Genomic DNA, 22,056 nt, shown 5'->3' on the forward strand with positions numbered 1-22,056 from the left:
GGCTTGTGTCTGCAAGTGCGAATCCGGTGACAAAGTGGCCATTGTGAATGCAACCTAATGCGGAAATCACATAGGTCCGGCAACCAGCATAGCTGAGCACATTGAAAGTCACAAAGCAGCAGAGGCCACAACGGATGCCAACTTGACAACAGGAATATGTTATCCTACGCCCATTGATTCAAGTGAAGGGACCCTGGACCGCTGGAGGCTGTGGTCCTCTGTCAGGAGACCTCCAGCAATAACTCCCATCCTGCCGCAAAATGGATAAGGCATCACATTGTGAAGGAGACCCCCAACCCCCGTCCCAAAAAAAAAAATGGTGCTAAAGACTTTCAAGGGACATCTTAGGACCAAAGTTTAAATGATGTGAATTGGCTTGTAAGGCATACATGATATTTCTCTGTAAACAAATTCATAGTAAAGAACATTGTTTTAAAAAGCAATATATATATATATATATATATATATATATATATATATATATACCTTGGGAAAACGAGAAAAAAATCCATACACATACATTGCATGATGCATCGGCAAACCAGACACCCACACATATATACACACATTCGCGCGCGCACACACACACATACACACCGGTACTAAAAACACAGCTGGATGAGCAGAAACACCCACACATCCAGGCCATATGCCTGGGGATTGGACGGGCAGCCGGAGCGTCAGCGCGATGAATGAACAGGCTCACACAGGCAACCACGCCTTCATGCAAGGGGATTGGACGGGAAGCAGGAGCATCATCAAATAAACAGAAAGAAGCACGCATGCGCTACACACCACCGGCAATTGGTTTAGCAACATAGTAGGAGTTACTGAAGGGCTAACCAATCAGCAAAGAGGCTGACCGGAGCAACATACATATTCAATAGCTGGGCGTGAAAGAGGCCGCCCACACGCCGAGAGAAAGGACCGGGGTAAAAACAAAAACTGTGACGTATTGGCCACCATCAACTCTGAACATGGCCGATGTGGTGGCCGACAGTAAAAACTCCCTCACAAAACTACTGAACTTCCGGGGCCACAATCAGGTAAGAAAAACATACACTTGCAGGCCAAAACACACATGTCAATTGTAAAAAGCAAGCACATAAGAAGAAGAGGTAACATAGTTAAAAATATTCACCACCGGAGTACTCCTTTAATGGCTAAAAGAGGGGGTCCTTGGTGCCCCCCTCTATGACAACCATAAGAGCTAAAAACCTAGTAAAGGAGACACCCCCATTAATGAAGGAGTTACAGTTAATAAAATGTAGTAAAAAAACTAAATACATACTGGACTACATACATTTTTTGTATTAATTCATGTATGAATTATTTAAGGTTTAACCTGGTAATCAACAAGAGAACAAATCTGACATTATCATTTGGAGAAGGAGCAACATTTTTCATTATTTTGCATGAAGTTTGGAAAAGTCATCCTTTCCCTATGCGTTTCCTTGGCTTTTACACTTTAGATGATTATGCATTTTCCAGAGGAGTTCATGGACTGTTAGGTAAGTAATTTTTTGTTTTGTATTTTATCATATTAATACAGTCTTCATTTTTGGGCAGCATTGTGTTACATTATAGATATTATAATTTGTTATTATTTATTTATTTTATGCTGTTTAGGACAATTCTTTCATGGTATTGAATATGAAATATCCAGCCTTCACAAAAATGAAAAATCAGGCAAACAAACTGCAACAATGAAAGTGAAGAATAATCTACTGACTGTGACAAGGTATAAAAGGATTTACTTTGTATACTTAAAGGGGTACTCTGGGAACTAAACCCAGAGCCCATCGTTTCCCTCTCACACCCTATTTATTTGTCTAGCTATCATTCATTAGCTATATAGAGCAGTTCCCCTCATTCAGCTGTCACTTATATGCCGGAGGGATAGAGAAAGACATCATTATCTGATCCTGCTTGTCTCTTTGCAAACCCCTCAATGAGACTAGGCCCACCCTCCTGGAAGACAAACACCATGTGATTTCTGGCTTCACAGCCACACCTCCCCTCCCTCATCCTGTGTGAGGATTTTTCCGGCAGAGAAGTCTTCTCAGCACATACTGTTACACAGCTCTTTTCCTGCTAATCTAATCACTAACTGCTGTCATTCAGAGCATAGCATGATTTATTTCTGGGGGGGAGGATAGTGTGAAAGAAAAGATGATGCTGTACTGGGGCCTGGGAGAAAGGACCTGTCTCATTTACAGCAATTGGAAACATTACTAGGCATTCTCTGTGACCATTTTAGAGGTCATTCTGCACGAAGGGGTTTGCTGATCTTTGAGCAAGCTATTGTGTTTACCTCTGTTATCTATTTACTGGTGTCACCTTGCACTATACTCCTGTCTGTGTTGATAAGAAAAGCACTGTTGGGAAGTGGTCTGTATAAAACAGGAAATCTGGGCTTAGGTTTACTGGTAATGTAAAGAATTCCCGGCACTCGCTGGATATTTTAGCAAATAGTGGTGTGTTTTATTCACACAATGTAGATTACAATTCACAAGTATAACTCATTTCAACCAATGCCTTTCTCAGACTGAAAAAGGCATTGGCCGAAACGCGTTATACTTGTGAGTTGTAATCTACATTGTGAGAATAAACCACGCCACTATTTGCAAAAATATCCAGTGAGTGCCGGGAATTCTTTACCTTTACCAGTATCCTGCAGTCCGAGAGCACCTCCAAATTCCTGAGTGCCGACCCCTTTTGCTGAGCTTAGGTTTAGACCTAGTGGCCAGAATGGAAACTTCAAACTTTCAGAATTATTTAAAAAAAAGTATAGTAAAATGAAAAATAAGAAAAAACTTTTTTTTTTTATTAAACATGGTTAATATAAAAACTTGATTTAAACAATAGGTCATTTTCTGCTTACACAAGCCCTAAACCCCTTACTGACCCTTGATGTACTGGTACATCATGGGTCGGGTGAGGGGAACATTAGCGGGCCTGCAAGATTGCTCCAATGTCCGTCATTGAAATGGTTAAATGCTGCAATCTATACAGATCGCAACATTTGAACATTAAATGCTTGTAATCCCTGGTGTTTAGTGGTCCCATTAGAAGTCCAGGGCTTTACCTGTGCCTCCGAGTCTTCCATGGACCGACGATTGTAAAGAGTACCTGTCATTTGAAGAAACATTTTATATAATGTAAAAAATGTAAATAAACATTATGTATATTGTATTTGTAATATACATTGGTTAAAAAATATTTTTGGGTGAAAAAATTCTGTCTTGTTTCTGCAGCTACTGCCTACAGGAAGTTTGAAGAGGACAAGCAGGGCTCTGTTCAGACTCCTGAATTGTCAATCAGTCTGCCGTGTGAGCCAGGGGCATTTTACAGAGTCTCAAGCACAGAGCCCTTCTTGTCCATGGCGTACAGAGCCCTGCTTGTCCTCAGTGTACAGAGCCCTGCTTGTCCTCAGTGTACAAAGCCCTGCTTGTCCTCAGTGTGCAGAGCCCTGCTTGTCCTCAGTGTACAGAGCCATGCTTGTCCTCATTTCACAGAGCCCTGCTTGTCCTCAGTGCACAGAGCCCTGCTTGTCCTCGGTTCACAGAGCCCTGCTTGTCCTCAGTGCACAGACCCCTGCTTGTCCTCGGTTCAACAAGCCCTGCTTGTCCTCTGCAGAGCCCTGCTTATCCTCAGTGTACAGAGCCCTGCTTGTCCTCAGTGTACAGAGCCCTGCTTGTCCTTGGTTCACAGAGCCCTGCTTGTCCTCAGTGTACAGAGCCCAGCTTGTCCTCAGTGCACAGACCCCTGCTTGTCCTCAGTTCAACGAGCCCTGCTTGTCCTCTGCAGAGCCCTGCTTGTCCTCAGTGTACAGAGTCCTGCTTGTCCACAGTGTACAGAGCTTTGCTTGTCCTCAGTGTACAGAGCCCCGCTTGTCCTCAGTGTACAGAGCCCTGCTTGTCCTCAGTGTACAGAGCCCCGCTTGTCCTCAGTGTACAGAGCCCCGCTTGTCCTCAGTGTACAGAGCCCCGCTTGTCCTCAGCGTACAGAGCCCCGCTTGTCCTCAGTGTACAGAGCCCTGCTTGTGCTCAGTATACAGAGCCCTGCATGTCCTCAGTGTACAGAGCCCAGCTTGTCCTCAGTGTACTGAGCCCTGCTTGTCCCCCCACGCTTCCTGTATTTTTTCACCCAAAAATATACACATTTTTTAACCAATGTATATTACAAATATACATATAACGTTACTATCTACATTATATAAAAAGTTTTTGCAAATGACAGGTACACTTTAAATCCTGGTTAGCACTTTTGTAATGAACACTTAAAAATTAAAGGAGAACTCCAGAATAGAAAAATTATCCTCCATACTGCAGTCAGTGAAAAAAAGTGGGTTACCGGAGGCACCGGGGGAGCAAAGGAAGGAATGTATCTATTTATTTTTTTACTGCCTGCAGTATGGAGGACAATTTTTCTATTCTGGAGTTCTCCTTTAATACATTGTCTGTTCCAAAATGTTTGTACAATTTTATGATTCCTTTGGATTGTTAAATCCAATCCATCTTGAAGCAGGACAAAAGCCCTATCTTTGACTTTTCCCTCTTGCAACCAAAGCAAGTGGATTTAACAGCTCAATGGGTTTATGGGGCCCCTTTTGCAGAGGCGAGACCCCTACTAGATAAAGTACATGTCAGAATGCATATATGAGCTATCTGGTGCTATGCATGCACTATGACTATGATCTATTGTAGAAAAAAGTATGGATTAAAAAATTTTCGACAACGAAAGAATCCCTCTATCATACTTCACCCCCTGAATTAGGCTGTATAACACAGTTTTACTGACATGTTCCTTTATAGCACCACTTTTTTTTGCTTTAGCTGTGCCACATTTGCTTAAAATGTGGCGCACACTATTAGCGCCACATATTAAGGTATTAGCACCGGATTTAGTGACCTGTTAGTCAATTTTTTTAAAAAGGGGTGCTATTACCCCCTTTTTTTAAAGGTTTAGCACAACTTTCTCATGCCCAAAAGTGTTGCAGTTAAAACCAAATGAACCTGGTATTAAATGATGTGCTATATGCTCCAAATAGTCAAAAGACCAAACACACTTCTGAAAATGAGGCGCAGTTAACACTCTTTGAGGCGCAAAAAAAGAGCCCTAATAACACAAGTCTTTTAATATTCCCCCAATGTCGGTTTATTATGCTTGTTATTGTGTTTCAGGGGTTCAGAAAAGGACTACAGATCAAACTTCAGGAATGGCATTAAAACTCCCTGCTGGTTTGTGCATTCCAATGGAGAAGGCCTGCTTGATGGAACCCACACAGATTATATTGTGTCTGATATTTTTAGCAATGCCTAGTAGTAATAATGTATAAAAGAATATTCAAAAAGTAGTTGTCCTATGATAAAACCTGTATTTAAATCTCCAATAAAGTAAAATTTATTGGTAAATTAAGTTATTTTACTACCTTTCTGTGGTATTCCATGCTTTCTTGCATTTGATGCAAACTATCTGCTCTGATGTCTTAATTAGCCCAACTTCCTGTCTGTTGTACATCCTGTGAAAGACTTCCTGTTACTTTGTACACTCTAGCCAGGAACTCAGACAACACACCCATAAAAAGGAATAGTGGTAGAAAAATAGAGTTGGCTGAACTCCTGGCTAGAGAGTCCTGACCAGACAGGAAGTTAGAATAACACAGAGAACAGGGCAGACAATTTGCATCAGAAGCAGAAAGAAATCACGAAAAAAAAAAAAAATAACAGAAAAGGTAGTAAAATAACTTTACCAGTATATGTTCATTTATTTGACAGCTGAAAATCATCGTTGGACAACCTCTAAGTTTGAATCACTGAATAGAGGTTGTCTGTTCAACACTGGATGGATGGAATTGGCTTGTAATTATGACAACATCTATCTCCATTATGGTCAGCCCCTACACATCTCTCTTTAAGAGAGGATAACCCTTTTTATTTTGTACACATGATAAAGGATATTCCCCCTTTTAAGTTTTCCCCTATATTTGCCAGAGCACAGTGCCCCTAAAAACAGTTGTTGCAGCTTTGCAGGACTTGGCTCAACCATGTATTCATTTAGTTGGGCTCTATGTATTACTACATAAATGTGTGTGTGACATTAGGTATATCATCTGATTGCTTAGGATTCCAGTAGTTGGACCTATGACAACTAACTGATTGTTAGGGCAGCATGTTATAGGCTGTTGTTGTAAGGCTTATATTATGAGTAGTATTTTGTTTAGAAAGCAGGAGTGGAACCAACACAGAAAAAGGTGCCATTTTTTTCCATAATCGTTTTCTGTATATCTTCCCCTCCTGGTTTCAATTACAAATACTGAGCAAAATATTGACCATAATACTATGTGTGAATCTTAGGCTTATATTACATGGTATAGAGGTGTGAGGGCACCATAATAGACTCTCTGTATGATAATAAATAAATGATGTGTACTCTAAAACTGTTGTGTCACCTTTCCTTTGTCAAGGTTTAAACACAGAGATGCTGGATATCAGTATCAGTTTGGTTACAATATTTTCCTAGTTTTGCAGCCTTATCAATAGAGGCAAGTTAAAGGAGTACTATAGTCTTAGACACTTATCCTCTATCCCCTTCCCAATACAGCTCTATGTGAGAGGCGGGGATGCACGTACGCTGCATCTCCGCCCCTCCCATAGAAATAAATGGAGGAGGCATTTAGATTTTTGATAATGTATGATTTGATGGTACATTTGAAAGAAGCAGAGGAACACTGGTGCCACTCTCAGTTCACTTTTGCCCTAAACCCCATCTGAATTCATTGTCTAGCCTATAAGACTCCCTACATTAGTTTAGTGCTATATTTTATTGCGACACATTGACTTACTACCTACCTCATTGACATTGACCCCCTACTTCAGCTTGGTGGTGGTCTCCACAAGGAAACACATGCACATTATAAAGTGTACACTCTTTGAATTAAAGGACCAGGTCAAATAAGACAGATTCCATAGATTAGTAAAGTGTAAGAACAGTTTATTAACAAACACAAGGATTTAAATCACCATCAATAGATTAAAACAAATATAAATCTACAACATCTCTGAGTTCTTTCAGTGACAAATACTTGGAGTAATAATTTTCTGATGGTAAAATATTCAGTTCAACTGCTTAAAGGGGTTCTCCAGGAATCCAAAATCAGGCCTTATTTCTTTAAAAGACCACTCCCTGTCTGTCTCCACTTTGGGTGTGGTTTTACAACTTGGCTCCATTCACTTCAAAAGGTAGGTAGGTAAGTAAAGGTTTGTTTTGTCTTTTATTTCTGGCTCATTGGGCACATTGATAAAAAAAAATAAAGTATTTAGCTGGAGTACCTCTTTATTTCAACGCAGTTTGCCCCAATGTGTCTTCAATATTTTTGATATGCAGAGCTGCTATATTGTTTTTCAAGGGAAAATACTTCACTTCTGATCAACTACTTTGTTCCCACAGATCCCCACAAAGACAACTACACTGCTCAAATAAATGGAACACTTAAACAACACAATGTAACTCCAAGGCAATCACACTTCTGTGAAATCACACTGTCCACTCAGGAAGCAACACTGACTGACAATCAATTTCACATGCTGTTGTGCAAAGGGAACAGACAACAGATGGAAATTATAGGTAATTAACAAGACAACCCCAATAAAGAAGTGGTTCTGCAGGTGGTGACCACAGACCACTTCTCAGTTCCTATGCTTCCCGGCTGATGTTTTGGTCACTTTTGAATGCTGGTGGTGCTTTCACTCTAGTGGTAGTATGAGACGGAGTCTACAACCCACACAAGTGGCTCAGATAGTGCAGCTCATGCAGGCACATCAATGTGAGCTGTGGCAAGAAGGTTTGCTGTGTCTGTCAGCGTAGTGTCCAGAGCATGGAGGTGCTACAAGGAGACAGGCCAGTACATCAGGAGATGTGGAGGAGGCCGTTGGAGGGCAACAACCAAGCAGCAGGACCACTACCTCTACCATTGTGCAAGGAGGAGCAGGAGGAGCACTGCCAGAGCCCTGCAAAATGACCTCCAGCAGGCCACAAATGTGCATGTATCCACTCAAACGATCAGAAGTAGACTCTATGAGGGTGGTATGAGGGCCCGACTTCCACAGGTGGAGGTTGTGCTTACAGCCCAACACCGTGCAGGTCACCAGAGAACACCAAGATTGGCAAATTCGCCACTGGCACCCTGTGCTCTTCACAGATGAAACCAGGTTCACACTGAGCACATGTGACAGACGTGACAGAGTCTGGAGACGCGGTGGAGAACATTCTGCTGCCTGCAACATCCTCCAGCATGACCAGTTTGGCGGTGGGTCAGTAATTATGTGGGGTGGCATTTCTTTGGGGGGCCGCACAGACCTCCATGTGCTTGCCAGAGGTAGCCTGACTGTCATTAGGTACCGAGATGAGATCCTAAGACCCCTTGTGAGACCATATGCTGGTGCAGTTGGCCCTGGGTTCCTCATAATGCAAGACAATGCTAGACCTCATGTGGCTGGAGTGTGTCAGCAGTTCCTGCAAGAGGAAGGCATTGATGCTGTGGACTGGCTGCCCGTTCCCCAGACCTGAATCCGATTGAGCACATCTGGGACATCATGTCTCGCTCCATCCACCAACGCCAGGTTGTACCACAGACCGTCCAGGAGTTGGCAGATGCTTTAGTCCAGGTCTGGGAGGACATCCCTCAGGAGACCATCCGCCACCTCATCAGGAGTATGCCCAGGCGTTGTAGGGAGGTCATACGGGCACATGGAGGCCACACACACTACTGAGCCTCATTTTGATTTGTTTTAAGGACATTACATTAAAGTTGGATCAGCCTGAAGTGTGGTTTTCCACTTTGATTTTGAGTGTGACTCCATATTCAGACCTCCAGGGGTTGATAAATTTGATTTCCATTGATAATTTTTGTGTGATTTTGTTGTCAGCACATTCAATTATGGAAAGACGAAAGTATTTCATACTATTCGTTCATTCATTCAGATCTAGGATGTGTTATCTTAGTGTTCCCTTTATTTTTTTGAGCAATGTAAATGAGTTTTACGGTATAAGAACCCAACGCCACCACTTCCTATATCTCAGTTGTCTGGATACCTGTCAGTGCCCTCTATAATAGTGTTCCAATTACTATGAAAAAAAAAATTATACAATTCAGTGTTTGTGACATTATAGTATAGTAAATGGAGTAAAAGATAATATATTCACAGTTGAGCTTTCTTCTTTTTATAAATAGCTTGTTTAATGACACCCAAACAACTATTGCTAGACATAACGTTTGGCACCTTTAGACAAAAAATCGATTTCTTCAAGGAAATGTTATGGAATACTTGATGATGAAGTTATTAGTGTTAAAACCCCATTAGAGAATCTCTTCAGCTACATTACTGACACACGTAAAGGAGTATTTCCATTTTAAGCATTTATGGCACATCCATAGGATAAACCAAACCGTACTGCAAGTCATGCCTATAGGACACACATTTAATGGAGTTGCCCCACTATAAGAAGTTATTCCTTATACCAAGTCAGAATGGAGCAGGGGTGGGCACACATGACTGCCACTCCATTTATTCTCTATGACAGCTACCAGAGATAGGCTCTCCAGCACTGGCCTACAGAATGAGTTGATCAGCAGTGCACATATGTGATCACCGCTTCTGTTGGAAGACTCTGGTCCAAGTTATTAAGATCGTGGGAATCCCAGAGTTCATACTCCCCGAAATCAGACACTTAACCCTATTTTTTGGATAGGTGATAACTTCTAATAGGGGGGTACAACCCCTCTGGGATGAACAGAGATCTTGTGGCCCTATTCGTCAACTACCAGCTGCTTTGATTCCATATAGTTCAGTCTAGAGTTGACCAAACAGTTATCCTTGAAGAGGTACTTCAGTGGAAAGCAATTTTTTTTAAATCAACTGGAGACAGAAAGATAAACAGATCTGTACATTACTTCTATTTAAAAATCTTAATCCTTCCAGTACTTATCAGCTGCTGTATGATACAGAGGAAATTGTGTAGCTCTTTTCTGTCTGAGCACAGTGCTCTCTGCTGACACCTCTGTCCCTGTCATGAACTTTCCAGAGTAAGAGCAAATCCTAATAGCAAACCTCTCCTACTCTGGGCAGTTCCTGACATGGACAGAGGTGTCAGCAGAGAGCACTGTGCTCAGACAGAAAAGGACTACACAACTTCCTGTGGAGCATACAGCAGCTGATAAGTACTGGAAGGATTAAGATTTTTAAATAGAAATAATTTACAAATCTGTTTAACGTTCTGCAACCAGTTGATTCGAATTTTTTTTTTCCACCGGAGTACCCTTTTAATATTTCCAAAACTCTCAGTTCACCTGATAAGTGCGGGTCTCATTGGTGATATCGTACCTATTAGGCATTTAGGCTATATTCTGTGAACAAAGGTTAGGAATAGTGCCTTAAAGCCTCAGCTGTGTGATGTCAGAAGATGCCAATGAATAAGTAAAAAATAGGGGCTGTAGTGCTTTGTAAACTCCCCACCAAGATATTTTCCTATATTTTTTTTCCAACCTAAATAAATACACAGTATTTTAGATTCACATATTACATTTCTGTTAAATGTAAATTATTGCCACACACCGAGTAACTTTTCAGCTTTGAAGATCAATGTTCATAACCGGGGTTCATGTGAGAGAGAATTGGAAATCAGGCCAAGGTTGTGCAAATTTAGTATGGAATCTGCTATTATCCGTGCGGTCCTCTTTTGGTATCCTCCTGAGGTGACCATCAGAATTGGTATGGAACGCCTCCTGGCAATGCTGAACACGATTTCATCCCTCTTTATAATTCCCTAAATGTAAAATCAATACACATGAAATAACATAGTACAAGGTTCATAGGGGAGGGAGGAAAGAAAGGAACTAAGGAAGGAAAAGAAGGAAAGATATAAGTAAAAAAGAAAGGAAGAAAGAAAACACAACTGCTCCTGCCTCAGTGTTTCCCAAACAGTGTATCTCCAGCTGTTGCAAAACTACAAGTCCCAGCATGCCCGGACAGCCTTTGGCTGTCCGGGCATGCAGGGAGTTGTAGTTTTGCAGCAGCTGGAGGCACATTGTTTCAAAAACAGTTAAAAGTTATTTCCTCATCACAGACAGGTCCTTTAAAGGGGTACTCCAGTGGAAAACAATTTTATTTTTAAATCAACTGATGCCAGAAAGTTAAACAGATTTGTAAGTTACTTCTTTTTTTTTTAAAATCTTAATCCTTCCAGTACTTATCAGCTGCTGTATTTTCCAGAGGAAGTTCTTTTCTGTTTTTCTGTCTGACCCCAGGGCTCTCTGCTGACACCTCAGTCCATGTCAGGAACTCTCCAGAGCAGGAAAGGTTTGCTATGGAAATTTGCTTCTGCTCTGGACAGTTCCTGATATGGCCAGAGGTGTCAGCAGAGAGCACCGTGGTCACACAGAAAAGAAATTCAAAAAGAAAAAAACTTCCTCTGTAGTATACAGCCCCTAATAAGTACTGGAAGGATTAAGATTTTTAAATAGATGTAATTTACAAATCTGTTTAACTTTCTGGCACCAGTTGATTTAAAAAATAGTTTTCCACTGGAGTACCCCTTTAATACAAGAGCTACACAAGATTCAAGATCCCACAACCACAGAAAATACCCCACTGAATCATGGGACAAACGCTTTCACAGTTTTTTGGTCAGCTTGCAAAAACTGCAATATTCGTGTGTTACATTAACTGATGTCTTTTATTCACACACGCTATATCTGAAAATGCATTGTCGATAATGCCGGCATTATTTCAAACCGTATAAAGTCCTATCCAGCATTGTTTTTATTGCAGTACTTGCTCAATTACTTCAGATGGGAAAAACAAACATAATCCCACAAAACTGCATGTAAAATAATGGCCTTTGCATTTACTATAGTAATATAGGATGCCACATGTTTTTTTTAGGAACAGCTTTATAGTGAATTACTTGTTACTCACTTGAGGGGAAATTGAGAGTCCTCCGAGCGGATCTCCATCCAGAATATCTGTCCCTGCATTGTAGATGATCACATCTGGAGTGACCTCATTCAGTGCCCCTTTTACATGAGTTTCTACTTTTTCCAAATATTCTTTGTCTTCTGTGCCCCAGTCTAGCTCTATTTTCCTCTTTATCGCACCTATACATCATATAAAAGAACAAACCAAAATCAACATTCGGTTAAAGCAGTACCCTGGAAAAAAAAATAGTTTTTTTGATTTAAATGGTGACAGAAAGTTATACAGATTTGTAAATTACTTTTATTCCAAAATCTTAATCCTTCCAGTACTTATTGGCTGCTGTATGCTACAGAGGAAGTTGTGTAGTTCTTTTCTGTCTGACCACAGTGCTCTCTGTTGCCACCTCTGTCCCTGTCAGAAACTGTCTGGAGTAGGAGAGGTTTGCTATGGGGATTTTCTCCTGCTCTATACAGTTCCTGACATGGACAGAGGTGTCAGCAGAGAGCACTGTGGTCAGGCTGGAAAGAACTACACAACTTTCTCTGGAGTATACAGCAGCTCATAATACTGGAAGGGTTAAGTTAGTAACAAAGTAACATAAGGTTGAAAAAGACCAGAATCCACCAAGTTCAACCTATATCCCAATATAGAAGTAATTTACAAATCTGTGTAACTCTTTTACCAGTTGACTTACAAAGCATTTTTATTTGTCAGGAATAAAATTTGGCATATGTGCCAGGAAAACTCCTGCATATACTGTACATACAATGTATCCATATACTTTAATTTAAATAATAGATGCCAAAATCACCCTTTTAGCTTTTATCAGGATGGTTTATGGCGGTATACCTTATCATCACTGTATGAAATAGCCTAGTTTGCTATCCTGTGTCATACAAGAGGTATACATGAGGAAATTTGTCATGCAAAAAATCCTTTATCTAGTATTAAAGGGGTACTCCACTGAAAAACTCCACAGGAAGTTCTTTTCTTTTTGAATTTCCTTTATTCCTGACCACAGTGCTCTCTGCTGACACCTCTGTCCATTTTAGGAACTGTCCAGAGCAGGATAGGTTTTCAATGAGGATTTGCTTGTACTCTGGACAGTTCCTAAAATGGACAGAGGTGTCAGCAGAGAGCACTGTGGTCAGGCATAAAGGAAATTCAAAAAGAAAAGAACTTCCTGTGGATCATAATAGCAGCTGATAAGTACTGGAAGGATTAAGATTTTTTAATAGAAGCAATTTACAAATCTGTTTATCTTTCTGGACCAAATGATTAGAAAAAATGTTTTCCAGTGGAGTACCCCTTTAACCTCTTCAGGACATAGGGCGTATGGATACGCCCTGAATCCCGAGTCCTTAAGGACCGAGGGCGTATCCATACGCCCGTGGGAATTCCGGCCCCCACCGCTAGCCGGTTGGGGACCGGAGCCGGATGCCTGCTGAAATCGTTCAGCAGGCATCCCGGCATATCGCCCAGGGGGGTCATTATGCCCCCCCATGTCGGCGATCGCCGCAGATCGCTGGACAATTCAGTCCAGCGATCTGCGGCGATTCCGGGTCAATCGGGTCTCCGGTGACCCGGTGACCCGGAATTACTGGCTGTTCGGGGCCGTCTCTGACGGCCCCGAACAGCCAGAGCCTGCAGGGGTGAGGTGGCACTGGTGCCACCTCACGATCGCCCTGATTCGTCGGCCGGATTACCGGCCGACCAATCAGGGCGCCTGCTGCGGGTGTCACTCCCGCACCCGCTCCGCCCCTCTTCTGGAGGACGTGAGCGGGTGCGGGAAGACGACCCCCGGTGCTGGGGACCCCGATCCCCGGCGTCCCTGTTGGGATCGGGGCCCCAGGAGCAGCTGCGGCGGCGGGACTGACCTGCAGCGTCTGGATCGTTGGAGGTGAGTGACAGCCTCCTGCTGTTGCTTAGCAACAGCTCCCAGCATGCAAAAAGGGCATGCTGGGAGCTGTAGTTATGCAACAGCAGGAGGCAGACCACCACAACTCCCAGCATTCCCTTATGGGCATGCTGGGACTTATGGTTTTGCAACAGCTGGAGGCACATTCTTTCTATGGAAAAGTGTACCTTCAGCTGTTGTATAACTACAACTCCCAGCTTGCACAAACAGCTAAAGTGCATGCTGGGAGTTGTAGTGGTGCATCTGCTGGTTGCATAACTACAACTCCCAGCATGCCCGTTGGCTGTCGGTGACTGCTGAGAGTTGTAGTTTTGCAACAGCTGAAGGCACACTGGTTGTGAAACTCAGAGTTTTTTTTTACCTAACTCAGTGTTTCACGACCGGTGTGCCTCCAGCTGTTGCAAACTACAACTCTCAGCAGTCACCGTACACCATGCACCGTACATGCTGGGAGTTGTAGTTTTGCAACAGCTGGAGGCACACTGGTTGTGAAACACTGAGTTAGGTCACAAACTCAGTGATACATAACCAGTGTGCCTACAGTTGTTACAAAACTACAACTCTCAGCAGTCACCGACAGCCAACGGGCATGCTGGGAGTTGTAGTTATGCAACAGCTGGATGTCCCCCCCAATGTGAACGTACAGGGTACACTCACATGGGCCGAGGATTACAGTAAGTATCGGGCTGCAAATTTGAGCTGCCGCAAACTTTCTGCTGCAGCTCAAATTGCCAGCGAGAAACTACTGTGAACCCCCGCCCGTGCGACTGTACCCTAAAAACACTACACTACACTAACACAAAAAATAAAATAAAAAGTAAAAAACACTACATATACACATACCCCTACACAGCCCCCCTCCCCTCCCCAATAAAAATGAAAAACGTCTGGTACACCACTGTTTCCAGAACGGAGCCTCCAGCTGTTGCAAAACAACTCCCAGTATTGTCGGACAGCCGTTGACTGTCCAGGCATGCTGGGAGTTTTGCAACAGCTGGAGGCACCCTGTTTGGGAATCACTGGCGTAGAATACCCCTATGTCCACCCCTATGCAAGTCCCTAATTTAGGCCTCAAATGCGCATGGCGCTCTCACTCTGGAGCCCTGTCGTATTTCAAGGCAACAGTTTAGGGTCACATATGGGGTATCGCCGTACTCGGGAGAAATTGTGTTACAAATTTTGGGGGGTATTTTCTGCTTTTACCCTTTTTAAAAATGTAAAATTTTTGGGAAAACAAGCATTTTAGGTAAAAAAAAAAAAATTTTTTTTACATATGCAAAAGTCGTGAAACACCTGTGGGGTATAAAGGTTCACTTAACCCCTTGTTACGTTCCCCGAGGGGTCTAGTTTCCAAAATGGTATGCCATGTGGTTTTTTTTTGCTATCCTGGCACCATAGGGGCTTCCTAAATGCGGCATGCCCCCAGAGCAAAATTTGCGTTCAAAAAGCCAAATGTGACTCCTTCTCTTCTGAGACCTGTAGTGCGCCAGCAGAGCACTTTTCACCCCCATATGGGGTGTTTTCTGAATCGGGAGAAATTGGGCTTCAAATTTTTAGGGGTATTTTCTGCTATTACCCTTTTTAAAAATAAAAATTTTTGGGGAAAACAAGCATTTTAGGTAAAATTTTTTATTTATTTTTTACATTTGCAAAAGTCGTGAAACACCTGTGGGGTATTAAGGTTCACTTTATCCCATGTTACATTCCCCGAGGGGTCTAGTTTCCAAAATGGTATGCCATGTGGGTTTTTTTTGCTGTTCTGGCACCATAAGGGCTTCCTAAAGGTAACATGCCCCCCAAAAACCATTTCAGAAAAACGTACTCTCCAAAATCCCCTTGTCGCTCCTTCCCTTCTGAGCCCTCTACTGCGCCCGCCGAACACTTTACATAGACATATGAGGTATGTGCTTACTCGAGAGAAATTGGGCTACAAATACAAGTAAAAATTTTGTCCTTTTACCCCTTGTAAAAATTCAGAAATTGGGTCTACAAGAACATGTGAGTGTAAAAAATGAAGATTGTGAATTTTCTCCTTCACTTTGCTGCTATTCGTGTGAAACACCTAAAGGGTTAAAACGCTGACTGAATGTCATTTTGAATACTTTGGGGGGTGTAGTTTTTATAATGGGGTCATTTATGGGGTATTTCTAATATGAAGACCCTTCAAATCCACTTCAAACCTGAACTGGTCCCTGAAAAATACTGAGTTTGAAAATTTTGTGAAAAATCGGAAAATTGCTGCTGACCGTTGAAGCCCTCTGGTGTCTTCCAAAAGTAAAAACGCGTCAATTTTATGATGCAAACATAAAGTAGACATATTGTATATGTGAACCAAAAAAAAATGTATTCGTAATATCCATTTTCCTTACAAGCAGAAAGCTTCAAAGTTAGAAAAATGCTAAATTTTCAAATTTTTCATCAAATTTACGGATTTTTCACCAAAAAAGGATGCAAGTATCGACAAAAATTTACCACTATGTTAAAGTGAATATGTCACGAAAAAACAATCTCGGAATCAGAATGATAACTAAAAGCATTCCAGAGTTATTAATGTTTAAAGTGACAGTGGTCAGATGTGCAAAAAACGCTCCGGTCCTTAAGGCCAAAATGGGCTCCGTCCTGAAGGGGTTAAAGGGGTAGTCCAGTGGTGAAAAACGTATCCCCTATCCTAAGCATAGGGGATAATTTTGAGATCGCGGGGGGTCCGACCGCTGGGGCCCCCTGTGATCTCTCTGTACGGGGGCCAAGCTCTCCGGCCAGATAGTGGGTGTCGACCCCCGCACGAAGCGGCGGCCGACACGCCCCCTCAATACATCTCTATGGCAGAGCCGGAGATTGCCGAAGGCATTCCATAGAATTGTATTGACGGGGTGTGTCGGCCGCCACTTCGTGCGGAGGTCGACACGCCCCCTTCCCGCGGGCTGTCGGGGGCCCCGTACAGGAGATCGCAGGGGGCCCCAGCGGTCGGACCCCCCGCGATCTGCAACTTATCCCCTATCCTTAGGATAGGGGATAAGTTGTTCACCACTGGGTCACCACTGGACTACTCCTTTAAGCACACAGTCTGTTCTAGGCTACAACTACCCAAAAATGATCTAATACTGCTTCATCATATGTCTCCCATTATGACCACAAAACATGTCTCCCATTATAATCACCAGGCACAGAAAGCAACCACCTGGCACCAGTAATACTTTAAAGATTATGTGATATAGCAAATTTTACATACGCTTGGCAAACGTGTCTCCAGGGTATATGTGCCGATTGTACATGTCCATTATGTACACCCTTTTATCATCCATAAAATCTTTTTCATGCCCATTGCCCTAAGGAAAAGAAAAAAAAAAGGAAAACAGGGAAGTTTTAAATGTAAACCATTTACACGTCCAGAATAAGTAATGGTGTCTTATATGTTCCACCATTTATACTGTGCCGATTTGGTTATTGGTGCTGATACAATTGGTTGCCCCCCCCCTTTTAACACTCTATTCTGAGTAACATATACTGTTATAGTAGAAATATAATTTTAAAATGTATATATTAATTTACTACTGTTTAAAAATACTGACATTTATTTTATGAAAACAGTGTTTTCCAAGAAGCGTGCCTCCAGCTGTTGCAAAACTACAACTCCCAGCATGCCCGGACAGCCAACGGCTGTCCGAGCATGCTGGGAGTTGTAGTTTTGCAACAGCTGGAGGGACACTGTTTGAAAAAAACACTGTATTAATGGGGTACTCCCGTGAAAAACATAGTTTTTTCATCAAATGGTGACAGGAAGTCAAACAGATTTGTAAATTACTTCTATTTACAAATCTTAGCCCTTCTAGGACTTATCAGCCGCTGTATGCGCCACAGGAAGTTCTTTTCTTTTTGAATTTCCTTTCTGTCTGACCACAGTGCTCTCTGCTGACACCTATGTCCATGTCAGGAACTCTCAAGAGCAGGATAGGTTTGCAATGGGGATTTGCTCCTACTCTGGACAGTTCCTGACATGGACAGAGGTGTCAACAGAGAGCACTGTGCTTAGAGAGAAAAGAAATGTAAAAAGGAAAGAACTTCCTCTGTAGCATACTGATAACTACTGGAAGGATTAAGATTTTTAAATGGAAGTAATTTACAAATCGGTTTAACTTTCTGGCACCTGTTGATCATATATATGTATAGATCAGTACCTGATGGGCATCCAGGTCTATTATAGTTGCCTTGGAAACACCTTCAACACGCTCAAATAAGAACTATAAAAGTAAATAGATAAAGTGTATTATCAATTTTGTTACAATCTTGCACACATAGGGTGAGAACAAACAATCAGGTTGCGCTGCAGTTAGGCCCGGTTCACACTACAGAATCCGCAGCCGGATCATTTCCAGACGTAGATTCTGAGTGCGGGCAGTGCCCACTGAATCTGTCAGCGATATGACCACACAGACATTGCCATCCCAATAGATCAGCTATTACAATAGCCGCACTGCCGCAGATGCCGTGATCCGTATTGAGGAGTTAATCTGAGGGGTTAATGGCGGACATCAGCGCAATCGCTGATGTCTGCCATTACCGCCGGGTTCCCGGCTGCTGATAGCCGGTCATGTACTGGGCGTAAATGTACGTCCTGGTGCGCTAAGTACCAGCGGACCAGGAAGTACATTTACGTCCTTGGTTGTTAAGAGGTTAATTAAAATGCTGTAAAATCCATAACTTTATGAATGTTGGGAGTTAGAACGAATACTCTATTTTGACGGGAGACCAAATTTTTTAACATATGGGAGGGAGGGAGGGAGTTTATTGTGCATTAATGTCAAGTTTCTGGTATAAAAAATGAGCTACTTTTTGCAGATTTACTCGACTCTACTTTAGAAAGAGTAGGCAGAGCAGGTTTTAAAATGTCCGTGCGGACACTGCCCCAACAGCGGAGCACTGGCAGAACATGCCGGCACTAGGACCGCATGAAAATGCGCCGTCTCATAGATGGCGATGCATTTCCATGCAGACTCTGCAGAAAGAATAGACATGTCTATTCTTTCTGTAGACTGCACAGCCAGCCGCTGCAATGTGGCAGATCATTTAAAAATTGATTTATTTTGTAAATTAAGTTCTCATAATTCACACTGAAAATCTGCCGCAAATCTGTACCAAAATGCATGCTTTGCTATAGATGTTCTGCTGTGGATTTTGGTGCAGAAATTCCTTTTGTGTGGCCAGGTTCACACAGAGGAAAATCTCATTGAAAGCAATAGGATTCTTCTGCAATGGAATTTTTTATCTGAATTTTTTCAGCCAGATTCCACTTAGAAATTCCATTATGTGAACATGGCCTTAGAAAAACTTTGCAATTGACATCTTTTTTTAACTGTTTGCAGTTGGTGGCTAAGGAGAAAGTGATTCTAACTGACATACATATATATATATTGTGACAGTGTGGCAAGGAAAGGGTGCATTTCCCACACTGATCCTGCAGAAATCTCCACCTGTGGACTAATCAATGAGGCAGCAGAAAGGGGAAGGGTCCTTTAAAAGCAAGAGAAACAGAATAATCTGGGCTCTCCCCGAGACAGAAGTGGCTGTTGGGGGGGAGACACTGTGTCCAGTGCCAGGCGGGCACAGCAAGGGCTGCTGAGGACACAAGCGTGGACTCCCGGAGTGAGAGACGTGGCTCCTGTAACATATGGCAGGTGGCTGTACGAATGGGACTTTATGTTCAAATGTGAACTGGGTCTTATAAGGCTGCAGGGCTTATTGTGTTTAAACTGGCAGGGAAAAGTCCATCAGTTATTAGTCAGGGCATGCTACATGTGTAGTGAGTGGCTAGACGGCCTAGGAGTTATTTTTATATTTTGTTTATCCTGCACCCCGTTTAATAAACCTGGCGAGGAGCCAGAATTGCAGAAAGGACTCGCTGTTTGCCGGTTTATTGTGGAAAAACGTGTCCTTTGGCTATGGCAAAGGACGATCCCAGAGTGAAAAACTTTACAATATATATATATAATGAATGAATGAATCGTTTTAGGGAACCTTAAAATATAATTTTATTTCTTCCCATTAAAATGCGAAAAAAACGTGAAAAAACACTCTGGGTATTGATAGTGATGTGTCACCAATAACTACCTTCTTAAATCGCCACTGTCATAAAGTGCATCGGAGAATTGCAACTATTCCTTCATGTGCAATATTCCATTACATAATACCGGGCAATATTCAGACTGTGCGGTATTTTTGTGGTTCTTTTGTATTTCTCAGAGCTCACAATATACAGTCTTATTTATGTGCAGTGTGGCAATTAAAGTGTCCCGTGCCGGCAATTAAAGTGTCCCATGCCGGTGTCTCTTGTGCAAAATTGTTTCTCCAAGTGTCACATATTACACAGTATGTTGCAGACTGTTTCCATATAACTAGTGCACATATAGATTGGTAAAATGTTGCACAATGTATCTACAGTCAATATATGTAACACCACAGGTTTTAGCACATTGCCACTTATCTTTCTCTTCCTCCGGTAGTAAGGTGCGCACACAAAAACGCACCTTACTACCGGAAGAAGAGAAAGATAAGTGGCAATGTGCTAAAACCTGTGGTGTTACATATATTGACTGTAGATACATTGTGCAACATTTTACCAATCTATATGTGCACTAGTTATATGGAAACAGTCTGCAACATACTGTGTAATATGTGACACTTGGAGAAACAATTTTGCACAAGAGACACCGGCATGGGACACTTTAATTGCCGGCACGGGACACTTTAATTGCCACACTGCACATAAATAAGACTGTATATTGTGAGCTCTGAGAAATACAAAAGAACCACAAAAATACCGCACAGTCTGAATATTGCCCGGTATTATGTAATGGAATATTGCACATGAAGGAATAGTTGCAATTCTCCGATGCACTTTATGACAGTGGCGATTTAAGAAGGTAGTTATTGGTGACACATCACTATCAATACCCAGAGTGTTTTCATGTTTTTTTCGCATTTTAATGGAAAGAAATAAAATGATATTATAAGGTTCCCTAAAACGATTCATTCATTTTTTGTTGATTATTGGGAGACCTAATCTAGCATAAGATACTGTTGTATCAATCAGTTACATATATATATATATATATATATATATATATATATACACATATATATACACATATATATATATATATATACACACACACACAGTGGGGATCAAAGGTTTGGGTACCCCAGGTAAAAATTTGTATTAATGTGCATAAAGAATCCAAGGAAAGATGGAAAAATCTCCAAAAGGCATCAAATTACAGATTAAACATTCTTATATGTCAACAAAAGTTAGATTTTATTTCCATCATTTACACTTTTAAAATAACAGAAAAATGGCGTTTGCAAAAGTTTGGGCATCCTGCAGAGTTAATATCTTGTACTGCCCCTTTGGCAAGTATCCCAGCTTGTAAACGCTTTTTGTAGCCAGCCAAGAGTCTTTCAATTCTTGTTTGAGGTATCTTTGCCCATTCTTCCTTAAAAAAGTCTTCCAGTTCTTTGAGATTTCTGGGCTGTCTGTCATGCATTGCTCTTTTAAGGTCTATCCATAGATTTTCAATTATGTTGAGGTCAGAAGATTGTGAAGGCCATGGCAAAACCTTCAGTTTACGCATCTTGATGTAATCCCCCGTGGATTTTGAGGTGTGAGCGTCAACAATTTTCAGTTTCAGATTTCTAGACAACTGCTTAGAAGAACCCATGGTGCTGATTGTTGGGGCAAGGTCAGATGAGTCTGGGCATTTAAAACCTTTGAGATTGACATCACCTGGTCTTTCCAGATGATAATTGAGAACAATCCATGACACTGGCAGGTCTCAGCTTAGCAAAGGGGGCAGTGCATGCTATAAATTCTGCAGGGTGTCCAAACTTTTGCAGATGCCATCTTTTTGTTTTCTGTTATTTTGAAAGTGGAAATGATGGAAATAAAATCAAACTTTTGTTTACATATTATAAGAATGTCTAATCTGTAATTTGATGCCTTTTGGAGAATTTTCCATCTTTCCTTGGCTTCTTTATGCACATTAATACAAATTTTTACCTGGGGTGCCCAAACTTTTGATCCCCACTGTATATTGCAGGTTTTATTACCTAAAAGAATTATTATACTTCACTGATGCACCATATACTGCTCATATAGCTAATAAGTGA

The 22,056-nt window shown here is 41.8% G+C and overlaps 2 protein-coding genes across 9 annotated transcripts in view; one reads left to right on the top strand and one right to left on the bottom strand.

The window, feature by feature from the left end:
* The window catches only part of LOC130275782 (inter-alpha-trypsin inhibitor heavy chain H3-like), a 115,822-nt gene extending 109,393 nt beyond the window's left edge, over positions 1 to 6,429 (top strand). For 5 of the 6 annotated variants that reach the window (XM_056524185.1, XM_056524182.1, XM_056524187.1 and 2 more), the window contains 3 exons: positions 1,339 to 1,511; positions 1,630 to 1,741; positions 5,187 to 6,429. In XM_056524185.1, coding sequence (XP_056380160.1) covers positions 1,339 to 1,511; positions 1,630 to 1,741; positions 5,187 to 5,325 — 424 coding nt within the window. In that variant the 3' untranslated portion in view covers positions 5,326 to 6,429. The remainder of the gene's footprint in view (positions 1 to 1,338; positions 1,512 to 1,629; positions 1,742 to 5,186) is intronic. The other variant, XR_008844899.1, reaches the window with a different exon arrangement.
* Positions 6,430 to 10,242: 3,813 nt separating this feature from the next.
* The window catches only part of LOC130275786 (histone deacetylase 11-like), a 34,786-nt gene continuing 22,972 nt past the window's right edge, over positions 10,243 to 22,056 (bottom strand). For all 3 annotated transcript variants that reach the window (XM_056524195.1, XM_056524194.1, XM_056524196.1), the window contains exons 7-10: positions 18,072 to 18,134; positions 17,126 to 17,222; positions 11,979 to 12,157; positions 10,243 to 10,827 (exon numbers count right to left, since the gene is read on the bottom strand). In XM_056524195.1, the coding sequence (XP_056380170.1) occupies positions 10,648 to 10,827; positions 11,979 to 12,157; positions 17,126 to 17,222; positions 18,072 to 18,134 (519 nt within the window). In that variant the 3' untranslated portion in view covers positions 10,243 to 10,647. The remainder of the gene's footprint in view (positions 10,828 to 11,978; positions 12,158 to 17,125; positions 17,223 to 18,071; positions 18,135 to 22,056) is intronic.

This window comes from Hyla sarda, chromosome 6, assembly GCF_029499605.1.
Source record: "Hyla sarda isolate aHylSar1 chromosome 6, aHylSar1.hap1, whole genome shotgun sequence".
NCBI classification, from domain to species: domain Eukaryota; kingdom Metazoa; phylum Chordata; class Amphibia; order Anura; family Hylidae; genus Hyla; species Hyla sarda.